The sequence below is a fragment of the Schistocerca nitens genome, chromosome 3 (assembly GCF_023898315.1).
Source record: "Schistocerca nitens isolate TAMUIC-IGC-003100 chromosome 3, iqSchNite1.1, whole genome shotgun sequence".
Taxonomy (NCBI): Eukaryota; Metazoa; Arthropoda; class Insecta; order Orthoptera; family Acrididae; genus Schistocerca; species Schistocerca nitens.
In genome coordinates, this window is record NC_064616.1 from 713,163,369 (window position 1) to 713,179,331 (window position 15,963).

The 15,963-nt window shown below is 38.6% G+C and overlaps 1 protein-coding gene across 1 annotated transcript in view; it reads left to right on the forward strand.

Moving 5' to 3' along the window:
- The window catches only part of LOC126249400 (rho GTPase-activating protein 7), a 281,270-nt gene that overhangs the window by 241,681 nt on the left and 23,626 nt on the right, over window positions 1-15,963 (forward strand). Inside the window, exons 12-14 of the mRNA XM_049951053.1 lie at window positions 1,784-2,046; window positions 9,410-9,561; window positions 13,041-13,322. Coding sequence (XP_049807010.1) covers window positions 1,784-2,046; window positions 9,410-9,561; window positions 13,041-13,322 — 697 coding nt within the window. The remainder of the gene's footprint in view (window positions 1-1,783; window positions 2,047-9,409; window positions 9,562-13,040; window positions 13,323-15,963) is intronic.

Genomic DNA, 15,963 nt, shown 5'->3' on the forward strand with positions numbered 1-15,963 from the left:
GAAGTAAAAATGGTAGAATGTGGATTAGGAGAAAGGAATAGAAGGGAAAGCTGCCTGGTAAAATTTTGCACTGATCACAATTTAATTACTGAAAACAATTTAAGAATCATGAAAGAAGGTTGTGAACATGGATGAGATATAGAAACACCAGAATGTTTGATGTAGAATATATAATGGTATGAAAGGTATTCCAAAAGCAGATTTGAAGCTGCAAAACATATTCAGGAACAGGTATGGACTCTGTTTGTAATTTATTGGTTATGAACTGCAGAGTAAAATAGAAGAAATTGCAGAGAATTAGGACATTAAAGATGCAGGGTCTGGAAAGAATGAAATATTCAGATGTTGGGAGTTTTGAAGGGAGCATGTGGCTGAAATCATGGAAAGGAACAAAATAGCAGATGAATGGGTGGCTTGAGAGATGGATTAGTGAAATCAGTAGAGTAACAACTAGTGTAAAGACAAGGCCCAACTTAAATCTTTGGATAACATGTGTATTGAATTTAATTAATGAAAGGAGAAAATACAAAAATGCAGCAAATAGAGCAGGCAAAAAGGAATACCATCATCTAAAAATGACATTTACTGAAAGTGTAAAATGGCTAGAGGAGAAAACCAGTGCTGTAGATGCACACATGACTATGGAAACCAAAGAGGCCATATACAGGAAGATGAAGGAACCTTTTGAGGAAGTAGAAGCAGATATTTATATCTAGAGTTTAGATGTCAAGCCAGTACTAAGCAAACAAATATGGAGTGAAATGTGGAAATAATATACAGGAGGGCTATAAAAACGAAAGAAACTTGAAGGCACTATTATGGAATGGGGAGAGGAAGTAAATGAAGATAAGATAATAAATATGATACTGCAAGAATTTGTCTGAGCATTTGCAGACATAAGTCAGAACAAATCACCTATAGTAGATGACATTCCCTCAGAATTATTGAGAATCTTGTGATAAAATACCTAGTAAAAACCAATCCACCTGGTATGCAAAATAGATGAGAAGGGTGAAACACTGTCAAACTTCAAGAAGAATGTAATAATTGCAATTCCAATTTACTGCACACATGTTGGAAAGACAGGAATGCAACACCAATCCTTTGCCTACATGTCAGTGCTTATATACCCACATAGGAGTCACACTTTGTTGCATATATGCTGCAGCGATGCCCTCAAACAAATCTTTTACCTCATTCCATAGATTTTGCATAATAAATGTGACAGAAAACATTGCAGATCATCGAACCAATCAACGTCAAACAGTCATCTCTGGGAACAAAGATGTGGAGCATTAGTCACTAAAATTCAAAAATTTTGTGCGGTATGCTGTAGACATCCTTGTGCCAAATACAGATGTGAGAGATGGGAAGGATCTGCCATGACTGTTCTTAGAAAGTTGCCATAAAAACAAAGAGAGATTCATCACAGATTTCAAAGAAATCAAAGCCCTTTTGAGAAAAGATGAACAATGTCAAAATGAGCGTAAGGAAATCAATGCAAGAAACTAAAAATCGGTAAAACCTCACTTATATCTTCCAGGATAGGTTTAATTCATTGGATATATTGACAATAGCATTTTAAAAATTAGTGTGCCTTTTCAGTTATGACAGTCTTGGACCTACAGTTCCTTACTTTGCAATACCTTTTACATTACACATTTCATATTCAGTATGTTTGCCTCAATAGTGTTTTTGTGGAAAAAATAAGTTAATTTTGGTTTATAAATTGTAAACGATAGATTATGATTTATGTTTAACAATGCATGTTTCTTGTTTTCAGATGTATCAGTGGCAAGCCTCCGTGCTGAAGCTGTACGTTGTGCACTGCTTCTACTGCCAGATGAACACCGAGAAGCACTACAGGCTCTATTGTGGCTGTTATCATGTGTAGCTCAACATTCCAGTGTCAATCAGATGACTGCCAGCAATATTGCAGTATGCCTTGCTCCCTCCATTTTTCAACTGCAGCCTGAGCTTGCTGAAAATCGGGCAGCTCATGACTGTCTTCTCTACCTTATCACAGAACACAAACATCTTTTCACAGTAAGTGCACTCTTCAGCATTTACATATAAAAGGTGTCCAACAATGAACATTCACAGTAAGACACAGCCTCATGACTGTCTTCTCTACCTTATCACTGAACACAAACATCTTTTCACAGTAAGTGCACTCTACAGCATTTGCATGTGCTTATTTTGTGTTTTATCCATTAGAAATGGTGCTTTACAAACAAATAACATTTGTTGCTGCCAGTCACAATTTCATTTTATTTATTTCCTGCATGACATTTTGGTAAATAAGCTGGTACATGGGTAGTTTTTTTCGTTTATTGACATGATACTTTGTTTACTTTGCTTACTTTCACTCTGTTATCTCATTTGGTGTTATACTTTGGAGCAACCCTGTGCACTCACCAAGAATACTCTTAGCTGATAAATGGGTACTTAGACTAATTTGCAGTGTCAGAGTGAACTTCAGGTGTCTCCGAAATCTAACCCTTTTCTCTCTTGTACATATATATATTCTATCATGCGATTTGTTGCCGACAGTATTGACTCATTCAGAAAAAACTGCCACATTTATTCAGTGAACATTAGATGGAAAAGATATACATTTGAATAACACTTCCTCTTAAACATTATACAGAAAGATACCCATTGTTAAGCAAGTTTCATTTTCAATAGGCTTCCAGCAGAACTAGAAAACTTGGGTGATAAACCTTAAGTATTCCACTCTAACTTCGAAGGTTCCTTGTAGTACACTTATCCTATTCTGTACAATAGTCCCTTGCAGTAGCTGAGAACTTCCTCCATAATCTGTTCTTTTTTGTATGGTGTCTGTTTTTTGAGTTTTATGAAATATTTAATTCTTTATCTGTTGTGAAGCCATGCACAACTGCATCACTTATCTGTACTGGGAATATTCTGTACCAGTCATCAAAATGTGTTTTTTATTTACCACAAAATGTTTCAGAACTATGTTACCTCATTATTAAGTCCTACAAAACAAGGAAACAAAAATCATTACACTGCAGTACTACACATGCTGACACACTTGTTTTTGCCCTATGGTATTGCATGCCTAATGGCATATTACCTTCAAGGTATGTGTTACAGCAGGGCACTACAGATATATTTATGTGTGTTTCAGTACTCATATGTGTAGTAATGGGATGTAATGATTTGTGTTTTCTTGTTTTATAGAACTTAATAATGGGGTAATGTGTCCCCCAAAACATATTGTCATAAATAAGTCACACATTTTTTAATCTAATCAGCATTCTGTAAACTGTGTACTGACTATGCAAAAATATTCTGTTGACACTGACCTACATAAAGAGGAATGATTGTCATAATAAAATAATGGAAATCAGAGCTAACACGGAAAGATATAGGTGTTCAGTTTTTCCATGCACTGTTCGAGAGTCGAATAACACAGAATTATTGTGAAGGTGGTTTGATGAATCCCCTGCCAGACACTTAAGTGTGATTTGCTGAGTAATCGTGTAGATGTAGACTTGTTCTATGCACAAATAGCTTTGGCTCACATTGTCCTATAGAACCTGATAAATAAACAAATAATAAATAAAAGACAATCTTGATTATTTCTCATAAGTGATGTTTTATAACTGTGATAGATCCAGGTAGGAATACTCATAACAGAATAACTAAGGCAGCCATTGTAGATAATACATACTTTATTACCAGCACCATCCCAATTGGCTGTTTAATGACTGAAGTCTCCTCTGATGATTACAATGTGATTGGGGAACTTTAGTACAACTGAACTTATGATTTCTCTAAATTTTACTGTTACATCACAAAGTGAGTCCAGTTACTATTTTGTTCCCACCTCTGATACTGGGTCTTGTATGAACAGCCTCACATGCAACTTGAATTTCTGTCTAGGTGGATCTGAGTTTCTTGTCTACTGCTACAAACACACAACCTCCATATCACATTACCCTAACCCTTTGATACATGTTTAAGTTTCCCCCAAAAATCTCAGTGCTGTCAACTTCAAGTTGTATCTGTATCTACTATTATGTGAGTCCATTCACAGATCTGTTGTTCAGAAAGAACCATCTCAACCAAAGATAGTCTCATCCCAGCAGTCTCACTGCTCACCCTTCCCCAGTAGTTCGAAGCACAGGGTGGGGGCACAAAGGACATCAAAGTGTCCACAGATGATGTAATCATCACATAGCTTTTGTGGTGTAAGCTTGGAGAGGGAATTGGTGGGGCTGGCTGCAGCATGACTATTGGTCTGCGTTGGAGTGCGGTAGGAGAGGCAGAGGACTAGGCAGTGGGGACAGCAGGATCATGCTGCAATAGCCTTAACCTCTGTCTGCGTGCATGGGAGTGGGTGCTGCATATTAGTAGCTGTGATGGTAAGGACTCCATCAGTTGATAATAATGATGTGATCATGGTTGGTTTGACATTGTGGCGAGTTTGTAGCTGCAAGTGAATTGTTTGGAGAGAAACCTGTTATCAACCTGTCGTGCCCCATGCAGTTTGTCGACCAGTTTTATGATCATTTCTTCTGGTTGAAATTGCTGCAAATTGAGATGCACTACAACAGTGTTGTTTTCGTTTGACATGTCAGTTTTGGAGGCATGCTATTAAGGAGCAAGAGAATTGCCATTTGTGAGTGCTGTACGGGTGTAGGTTCTGCTATTTGTATCCCACAGAATCCATGCATTGTACAGCAGATAGTTTCCCATGGTCATGAATGTCAAAGGCATTGGCTCCACATTTTATCACTCTGTGTGGCCTGAACATGGTGGCTACGAGGCAGGGCAGATCGTATCATCCTGCAACATCACAATCTTCTAGAGCTGGATGTACAAAAATTTTGGGTGAGCCATGTGGCCATGGAGGTGGTATTCTGAGGCATGCTGCATTGGAGATTAGGTAGTTCCTTGTTTGTGGGTGGTCATGTCGGCAAGATGAAGTCAGCTGGTAGGATGAGTGGCTCACTGTATAGGATTTCAGCAAATGAAGCAGGTAGGTTTTCTTTATGTGCAGAATGCATGCCTAGAAGCACCCAACGCAAGAATTCTTTCCAACCATCACAAATCACACATGAGTGCCATTTTTAGTGTATGGTGCCAGCACTCCACCAACCCATTGCTTTGAGGGTGATATGTGTGGTGCAGAAGTACTGCTCACTGCAAAGATTACAGAATTCAATAAATAGTGCTGACTCAGTCTTTCCTGATGGAAGCAGGACAGCCAAAATGTAACACTCATGATTGTACAAATACTCTTGCTGCAGTTTCTGCTATGATGTCAGGGAGAGGTACAGCATTGACTAAGCAGATGACCCAATCAACTGCAGGGAGAATGTGCTGGAAGACTCCGGGAGGAGCCCATAGATATCGAACTTGACAATGTTTCAGCTGTGTCTTACAGCAGTGGCAAGTTGTACAAGGTTGTGTCTAATTTTTGCAGTCTTATTTGATGCTAGGCCATATGAAATGGTCTATTATTAGTTTGGTTGTGAGACATACTCCTTGGTGTGACATTCCATGTAGTTGGTCAAAAATAGCCTTCTGCATGGGAAGTGGGATGAAGGGTCTGATGTTGTTTGGTGCTATGTTCCACCAAACTTGCACAGAGTAGCCAGGCACAGTGTGTCATACTATTTTCAACCCAGTCGTGATGTTATCTAGAAGGATGCATGTTTTTTTTTTTTTTTTTTATTTATCTCATTGTTGTGCTTTGGCTGGCTCATCATAGTTGAAATCCACCAAGAAGATATTTATCCAGGAAAGGTAGTCTGTGGTGACACTGTCTGCCCTGTGGAGTTGCTGGAAATTGGTCATAAACTGTGTGATATAATCCCGATGTCAAAAACACCATTGGCTACTGTCTTTTGATGGGTTATGAATAGAACCTGCCAATGTCTATTAATTGGTATAAAAAGTAAGTTTTGTACCCTCAATGTCAACTTTAAAATGACTCACCACTGCATTTATTGTGAACAACTCCGTATCATATGCTAACCACTTGCACTGGGAATCAGATTTTTGTATGTGTGTTTGGGGAGGGGGGGGGGGGCAAGAAAAAGAAGAGGAAGAAGAAGAATAAACATGCAACAGTTGCTGTACTCACACTATAATTTATCGAAGCACTGCTTCTATCACCATACCACTCACATCAGATGTGATTGATAGGGCAGTGGCTGCCATTTGTGGGATCGATACAAGATTTCTTCTGCCACATGCATGTTTTTGTGCCATAGTATTCATAATTGGTGCTGGAATGGCAGGCAGAGGAGATAAGTCCATCAGTAAAAGTTCACCACGTCAAGAAATTGGCATAATATTAATTTGCCTGGGCAAAGTATTAATCTTTTGTACACTTCTGTGTCAGATAGCACTCTGTTGCAACACCACATATGAGTCCTGAGGAGCAAGGGGCTCAAACACTGTGAGACAAATTCACTGTTGTGACCTTTGTTGGTGGTGGTATGGGTGTTGCAATCTGTCCCATTGTTGTGTGTAAGTCCATTGTTGAAGCCTCAGTGCTCACTGTCCCATTTGTGATGTTGAAGCTGGATCAGTGTGACTGCTTATCTGTGAGATGTTGCAGGTAATAAGAAGGAGTAATTTGCCTGGGTTTCCTTTTGTAAAGGAACGTCTAAAAATAGAGTTTATTGTTTCTGCTTTTGATTTGCTACCCTCAATTTCAGCCCCAGTATCATCTGTGAGTGACTGGATACTAACTTTGGTGCCACTAACAGTGTTTACATATGACCAAATCTTCTTTGGGTTTTGTGAAAGATCTTTTGAAAATATTTTGCTATGGTGGTCATTGAAGGCTTCACACATGGCTCTCTTGACAGACAAATGTGTTTCATTCAGAATCTGTTGATCAGTGGGCCTATGTTTCATTTTAGACCTATTATGCTGTCATCTTTGTTTCCTTAGAAGGTTCTTTGTGGTGCCTCTACTCCAGGGAGGTTTCCTCCCATCACAAACTGTTCTACTGGATATGTATGTATCCAGTCCATGGTCTGCTATACTTTTGAAGTTTACCCATGGTTCTTTTACATGCTCCTGTCCTGAGCTAAAAGTTACAAATTCCCCAATGAGATATGACACTACTACTTCTTTATCTAGTTTACTGAACATATAAATCATTCTACTTATTTTAGTTTCCCTTTGTACTTTGGTAGTCATTGTTGCAACGACTGTCTGATGGTCACTGATACCAGTTTTAGTGTGTATATCCTCAAAGAGGTCAGGTCTTTTTGTTGCCAGTAGGTTTAATACATTTCCATCACAAGTGAGTTTTCATTTGGTTATGTTTCACAGGATATCTTGTCATGCCCACCATTAACAAAACTGTAACCATCCCAATTGGCTGTTTAATGACTGAAGTCTCCTCTGATGATTACAATGTGATTGGGGAACTTTAGTACAACTGAACTTATGATTTCTCTAAATTTTACTGTTACATCACAAAGTGAGTCCAGTTACTATTTTGTTCCACCTCTGATACTGGGTCTTGTATGAACAGCCTCACATGCAACTTGAATTTCTGTCTAGGTGGATCTGAGTTTCTTGTCTACTGCTACAAACACACAACCTCCATATCACATTACCCTAACCCTTTGATACATGTTTAAGTTTCCCCCAAAAATCCCAGTGCTGTCAACTTCAAGTTGTATCTGTATCTACTACTATGTGAGTGCCATTGCTCTTTTGGAATACTTTAAACTCTGGCAGTTTGTTGTGAACGCTTCAGCAGTTAACTACTAGGATTTTAACACTCTCATGTGTGGGGGTCATTTCTTGGGATTGTACACTGATGCTTGTGGGTCTCCTGTGGCTATCAATATTTGGACTGGATATTATGTCACCTAAGCTAAGAAACCTTAGTGTGCACTCCATAAATAGTCAGCTACCTGGGTAGCAGCCTCTGATTTGTAGTGCACGCCTGACCCATTTAGAGGGACCCTACAGTTCTCAACCTAATGATGTGATCGCAAGAATTCACAGCCTAGCTTGTCACAGAACCTTCACAGTCTCTGGTTCAAGCCTTCAACCCTACTCAGAACTGGGGAGCCACGATCTGTTCTGAGTACAATGCTGCAGATTGTGAGCTTTGTCGAAACCCTTGTGACCAAGGCTGGTATTCTCATCCTTCTCTGTCAGTTGTTGAGAGTGATCCAAGTATTATCTCAGAGCACAGACAGCAGGCATCATTTGGCCTAATGTGCACCACAATTTGCACATGGTTAGACCCTGTTTCCTTACTGGCTGTGAGAATTGCCTCTTCAACACATTGAATAGGGCTCCCAGGCATACACTCAGAGTGAACATGGTGTTGCTGTTTCTCTAATGGGTACCATTATTCACTGTACATTTGAACTACTGATGATTAATACACCCCTGCTGTTTCGGTTTGCTCCCAGTTGGCACAGGATACATCACAATTCCCAACAGATGAAGTGATTCTCACTGGCTCAGTTTCAGTGAAAACACCACATCGGCCTTTTTGGTTATAGGGATGGCTGTAACATCATAAGTTCTGTCTGGTCCCTGTCTTCCCTGTACAGAATGCCTAGATCTATCACTGAAACACCACTCACAGTTAAGTGGATGAATTGTAACAGATCCTGTATTTCCTGCTGTATCTCATGCAGAGAACATCTAACCAACCAGCATGTGCTGTACAGTTTTACCACACCGTAATCCTACTGAGCACACACAAAATGTTCTCAGTTGCCTTGGTCTTCTTCCATGTACCCTACCAGATCTGTAAAGATTTTTCAAAGGCATGTGGCACAAACAATAATAATAAAATTTTATCACAATCGTATTACCACTATGAACTGATATTATGACAGCTGTTATTTAATATCTCTTGTTGTCATCAGTACATTGTATTGTTGTTGTATCCAAATATTATACACCTAACAGTGCTTTTGCTTCTCTCTCTCTCTCTCTCTCTCTCTCTCTCTCTCTCTCTGTGTGTGTGTGTGTGTGTGTGTGTGTGTGTTTCTATTTCTCTTTATTGTTGTTATTCATCAGCAGTGGAATTATTTAAATACTACGAAAAGGAAGAGACCTTATACCTCACATCATCCATCACCACCACCATCAGCACCACTATTAGCATCACGAGTGTACATGCTCTGCCTGAATGAAGATTGTTTGTAACAATTATCAAATTGTTAAATTTCATCTACAGACTGACTGTGTAATATGCTCGTAACAGTTCCATCGAATCGCCATGCCATCTCTAGCTAAATTTAACATAACGTTATTGTGTGTCTGTTCAAATTGATATTGAACAGTGTTGCACACAATGCAATAGAAATGAGTCTCATAAAAGTTTCTTATACTGTGGGACATTATATTTTTGTACTTACTCATGAAATTTATGTTACAGGTGACAGATGAAATGCTCTCCCAGTGTCACTTTAACTATATGGAAGAAAGTGTTCCAGTTACAATGGAGGAGCTAGGCAGTGACATGCACCAAGACTGGCGAGGGTATCTTTATGCTTGCACTACAGCTCTTCTCAAGGAAGCAAGAGACAGGTAGAATTTGTAAATCATTATGTTTTTCTTTAGTATGCTAGAGTTGCATTAGTTTTGTGGTTCTCATACATTTTAACTGATTTGAAAGCTACGTTTCTAAGTAGGAAACAATACATAAACTTTTAATCTGTGTTCCAAACATTACATAACTTTATGGTGTTCTCTCTTAAAACTTTTTATTTACATTTGGAAGGCTTCAAGTCCTACAAACAGACATTTTAAAAATAAAGGAAAACTCTCCACACTTTTATTAATTTTCTTCTCCACTAATTTGTTACTGCTGCATCCAGTTATTGAAATAGTGATTAGATTACTTAAAAAGAAAAATGAAATAAAAAATTTATTAAGTTTTGTGAACACTGACACCAGTCACTAATCAAGCGCTGTTTATAAATTCCCAGTTTAGAGCACAAAAGTCATTTGTCAGCACTTTCTGTACACACTGCAACACAGTATAAATGACACATAGTTCATAATAGTTACTAATCCTGTGAATTCTCCAGGACCCATGTGCATCCATAGCATAGTGGTAGTGTTACCGCTTACCACACAAGGGCCCGGGTTCGATTCCTGGCAGGGGACTGGGTGTTGTCTGTCCTTCATCATCATTTTCATCATCATTGACTCACAAGTCACCAATGTGGCTTCACCTAAAAATGACTTGCAATACAGCGGCCGAACTCCTCCGAATGGGGCCTCCCAGCCAACAATGCCATATGATCATTTCATTTCATTCCAAGACTAAAAATGAAAATAACTGGAATAGACGCAGTATGAATTATGCTGGTGTATAGTGCTCATAAGTGAAGCAGTACTTGAACCAAATGGTATCACAATCCACCAAGACAGAATTTAATAGTGATAGACAAAACTTTACAGTTGCCAGATACCAAGCAGGCCCATTTGTAACATGAAACAGTTCAAAGAACAATCAGTCAAGTGCAGAGTCATCATCAATACTTCAGTCAGCTGTGGAGAGAAGCCACACTAGCTAACAAACAGAAGTGAGAGTGTGCCTGTGGTTTGGGTGGCTGATGGGCCCAAGTGACATGTCATCCAAAGACATGGTGTTATTCACCACTTGCAATGACCCACTAGGTGTACTTGAAATGAAGCATGTTGATAGTATGGCATTATTGATTGATACATCTGATAGATTACATGACTTCTTTCTAAGTTATATGGGTTAATCATGCTGCTATGTGTTTCAAAACTCAATAAAGAAAACTTGAGTAGTAACTAGTACAGAAAATATTGGTGTGATACTAAGTCAAATCTTTTAGGAAGTCAATGAATACTTCATCTATCTGATTACTATGGTTCATGGCTTTCAAGACATGAGATGAGAAAAACATAAGTTGGGTTTTAAATGAACAATGTTTCCAGAATGGCTGTGACACACACTGTTGTATTTTAAGCTGCTACCCAGGTGGAAACCTGAGAGATTTTTATCAGTAATATATCCTGGGAAAGTCTACATACATACCACTTACATTATCTATATCACTCATCTTTGCAGTGGTATGAGTGTTAAACTGGAACAGTACTCATTAATTTTGCTTTCTAAAGGAATATTTGAACATTGAGTTCAGCATGTCTATTTTTGATTTGCTACCCTCAATTTCATTTACTGTGTTAGCCATGAGTATCTGGAAACTATCTTTGGTGCTGTTGAGAGCCCCACTTACGACCAGAATTTCTTTGGATTTTGTGAGATGTGTTTTGATAAGATTGTCTTGTGGTAATCATTGCAAGCTTCATGCCCTCTTAACACCCAAACAAGTTTCCATTAGCATTTCTCTCTCTACAGTCCCGTACTTTGTTTTACACATATATTGTGCAGTGATTTCTGTTTCTTTCCTTACAAACACTGTGAAACATAGATGGCCCCTCCCATCACATACTGTTCTACTATGTTCATATGTATCCAATTCTTGTTCAGCTATGTCTCTCAATTAGTATTATGAATGTGTAAATCATGCCCTCTATACTTTGGTAATCATTGTTGTTACAAGTGCCTCATAGCCATCAATTCTAGTTTCAATGTGGACATTAACAAAATGGTCATGCCCATTTCTTGTGATTAGATCCAACATAGATTCATGAAGCGTGGGCTTCTCAATTATCTGTTCTAGGTAGTTTCTAGAGAAGGCATTTAGAACTGTATTGCAAGATATCTTGTCATGAACATAATGAAAAAAGCTATAATTATCTCAGTTGATTGTTGGATGGTTAAAATCTGTTCCAGTGATACATATTAGTGAGCTGAAGTTTACCCTAAAGTTTTTGGTCACTTCTAGTTGCCAATAGAAAGATTCAACTATACCTTTATATCAACCCTTTGTACTGAGGTATTCCCAAATAATTCTGCATGTTGCTCCAATTTCTGTCTTTGTGGACATGTCTATTGTGACAAATATTCCACCTCTATTTTCCACTAACATATCTTTTTGACATTTACTTTTATCCCAAAAATCTCACTCCCATTGATTTCAGGTTTTATCCAGGTTACTGTGTCCAGTATTATATGAACCCCAGTGCTTTTTAGGAGTGCTTCAAACTCTGATACTCTGGAATAAATGCTCCAGCACTTGATCACTAGGATCTTAACAGTCTTCCCCATGCCAACCAGCCTGAATCCTCCAGACATCAATCATGAGAAACCTACCTCGTGTTTTCTCATCTGGCACCCTACAAGCTGTGGATCAAGGTAGTCAGGTAGATAAAGTGAAAGAAGAAATTGATGCCACATAACTTAAAGAACACTGTCTAAAATACCCAGATTTAGTAAATACTGTGGAGTACAAGATTCAGTAGTGCTCAGAACTGCCCTTATCATGAGTAAAAGTATTCTAAAATAATGTGTATAACCAGGGTTACTCCTCAGGAAGGTGGAAGTAAGCTGAAGTAGACTTGATGATAACCAATAATGTAACCTTTATTGTGAAAAACAAAAAGTAATAACATATCAGTACCACAGTATGAAGATAGTTCCATTACTTGTCTTGATGCTTGTTGGTTGTTACTGTATCAGTATATTGCCAATTAAAATGAATACAAGGCTTTGGATTTCACCAGGTGAATATTCACATATAGTATAAATTTCAATCATGTCAGTGTAGGAATAGGACATGCTAATTATCCATCAGCACTGTTGTTGAGTATAATCTCCAATAACTTTCTTAAGACGGGCTTCAATAAAGACCTATCATTTACATGAAATTTTATAAGCTAAAATTCCTTTGTGTATGTATGGCCAAACATCTGTGCATGTTGTTCTGAAAATAAACATAAATGCAAAAGTTCAACTTTAGGTCATGAAATATGATCTCATACTAAATTAACACAGGCATTTATTTGTAGTGTTTTTGTTATATTATCAAAGACCATTTCCCAAATGTATAACAAGAGCACAACCAGAAAACAGACAATGAACTTTTTGATTAAAGTAAATGTTTCTTTGTGTTACTTTATTGCAGAAGTAGAGGCTGGATTTTTGTACCATGCACAGCCGATACCTTAGTGGAAATGTCATACAAAAAAGTTGGTGATGGTCATCCACTTCGTCTGTGGCGGGTCAGCACAGAAGTTGAAGCACCACCACAGGAGCTGTTACAAAGGGTACTTCGGGAGCGTCATATGTGGGATCATTCTCTTCTAAAATGGAGGGTTGCTGCAAAACCTGACACTCGTGGGGAAGTATTCCAATATGTGTGCTCAAGCATGGCTCCGCTGCCTTCCAAAGATTATTGTGTGCTCAGGTAAATTGATTTGTATTGTCATTGCCTCCTGCAATCATTTTCTGATTGCTGAGACTTTTTTTGATTATCATATTAGTCACTTCATTTTATGACTCCCCTGTTGCTGCTCTTCATTGTGTTGTTGATTTGAAGTGTAGTATTATAATTCACAAATCATCAGAATGAAGTGGATGATATGTCTGTGAAACTATCAAGCAACTGAAAATTGAACTAAATCCAGTGCCTCAGTACACAGATCTGCTGTGAATGTCAAAAAGTTTCAGTTCTAAATTTTATGTGTGGAAAGCCACTGTTTAAACAGTAAAGTAGAATACACATTGAAAATGTTGTAGAAAAGTTCTTGTAGAATGTAAGTACTTTTGGAGTAAAGGTAATCACAGGAGACAAGGAGAGGGACTGGGGTTGGGTGGCTTGTGGCTTAGAGGGAGGTAGTCAGTTTTCTGGCTAGAAATGAGGGACAGGTGGCAGATATATGGGCTAGGCATGTTAATGCAGGATTGTAGGGGCCAGTGGGGAGTGACACATGCTGAAGGTGGCATGGGGATGGAAACTGGAAAGAGTGACAGGACAGAGGAAGGAAAAACAATTGGGTGGAGGGTGCGGAGACAGTGGGTTACCCCAAACTGAGGCCAGGATGAATATACCGAGCGAGGTGGCGCAGTGGTTAGCACACTGGACTCGCATTCGGGAGGACGACGGTTCAATCCCGTCTCCAGCCATCCTGATTTAGGTTTTCCGTGATTTCCCTAAATCGTTTCAGGCAAATGCCGGGATGGTTCCTTTGAAAGGGCACGGCCGATTTCCTTCCCAATCCTTCCCCAATCCTTCCCTAAACCGAGCTTGCGCTCCGTCTCTAATGACCTCGTTGTCGATGGGACGTTAAACACTAACCACCACCACCACCAGGATGAATACAAGAGTGGGGTATGTGTGCCAAGGATAACTCCCTTCTGCATAGTTCACAGAAGCTGGTGATGGAGGGAAGGGTCGAAATGTACCAGGTTGTGAAGCAGACTGAAACTGAGCATGTTGTGCTCTGGTCAACTTTGTTCTTGGCAACAGTTTGGTGATTTACATTCATCCTGATGGGCAGATGGTTGGTAGTCATGTCAACATAAAAGTCTGTACAGTATTTACGTCAGGATTGGTATGTGACATGATTGCTTTCACAAGTGGCCTTGCCTCTGATGGGGTATAGGATAAGCCTGTTACAGGACTGGAATTGGAGTTGCTGGATGGGTGTACTGGGCAAGTCTTGCACCTTGTTCTGCCACAGAGGTATGGTGGTATGAGGTTCGACAGCTGAAGTCTAATAACTGAACGAAGTAATTTTCTGCTTCAGTCCATATGTTATTTTATTTATGCTGCTGGCCAGTTTCAATTATTAAATCACAACACAAGTAAAATAACATACTGCCTAAAATGTAAATTTGTTTCATTTGATTATTTAAATAAGATTAATGGTTGCAATAAAAGCGTACTTCAATCATAATGGGGAAGAGGAAGATATATGCATGGAGAAAAGCAGCTTATTTTTTCCCATTTTCCTTGACTTTTTATTTTACCCAGAGGAGTATAAATCAAAATATACATCAGTTTGACAAAGTCATTAATGGCATTAATGTAGATTTATGTACTAAGGCTTCAGGGTGAACAGAAATGATACATGCATAGCTTACAAAGTCAAGGTTCAACAGGTCTGTATCTGAACCTTGACATGCTGTCCTGAGCAATAGCGAGATTTTTCAAATGTCTGATGGTCTCATAATAATTAGTTATTGCATGTGTTAGACCTTTCAATTACAATCCTCTAATAGTATCATACTATTCATGGCGATTAGGAGCTCCAAGAAGAATTCATATAACTTCAGTATTGTTGCAGAAGCTTGGTAATTATATTGTGTTTCCTTTTTAATACTGTGCATTATTTGTATTCTATCCACTTCCATAAGAAGAGAAGAACTACTAATGCACACTAGTGTAGTAGCGTTTGATCTGTAGGTCGCTGCATCAGTGTTTTCATTGTCAATATATGTCTGGCACTGCTACACTCTCATACTCGACATAGTCGTTTATACAACATGGATGACCAGTAAACATACTGCTCTGAGGAGCGTCTGTTAATAATCCTCACTTTTTCATTGATGTATCACCACCACTTTCCCTTTCACCTTCAATTATTAACCTTGATGGGCAGTTCTTCTGGTCCATTCTCTGTTTGTACCAAATATGTCTTCTTTTGTTTTCTTCTAACTTTTCTTGTACAGTTCCAGTAAGAAACTGTTTTCCACTGGCAATATTTGTAACCCTTATTATATTTGTACATTGAGCATGTTTTCTTGTTTTTGGCACTTATGTGCATTTCAGGATGCCTCAACACAACCATGTGGGGGAGAGTAGTTTGTTTTACAAAACTATGATCATGTTAGTTTTTAGGTTCTCAGTGATTGTTTCACATGTCATCTTGAACCCAAATACTTCATACAATCTTGTCATTACCATAAGTAACACCTAAATAGTGACACTGTGTTTTGTTATTGTTGACAACAGTTTAGATTTGGATCCATGTTCCTCAACAGCAAAGGTTGTTAATGCACACTTGCATGGTGACACTCAATTTGAATGCAACCAGTTTGAATCC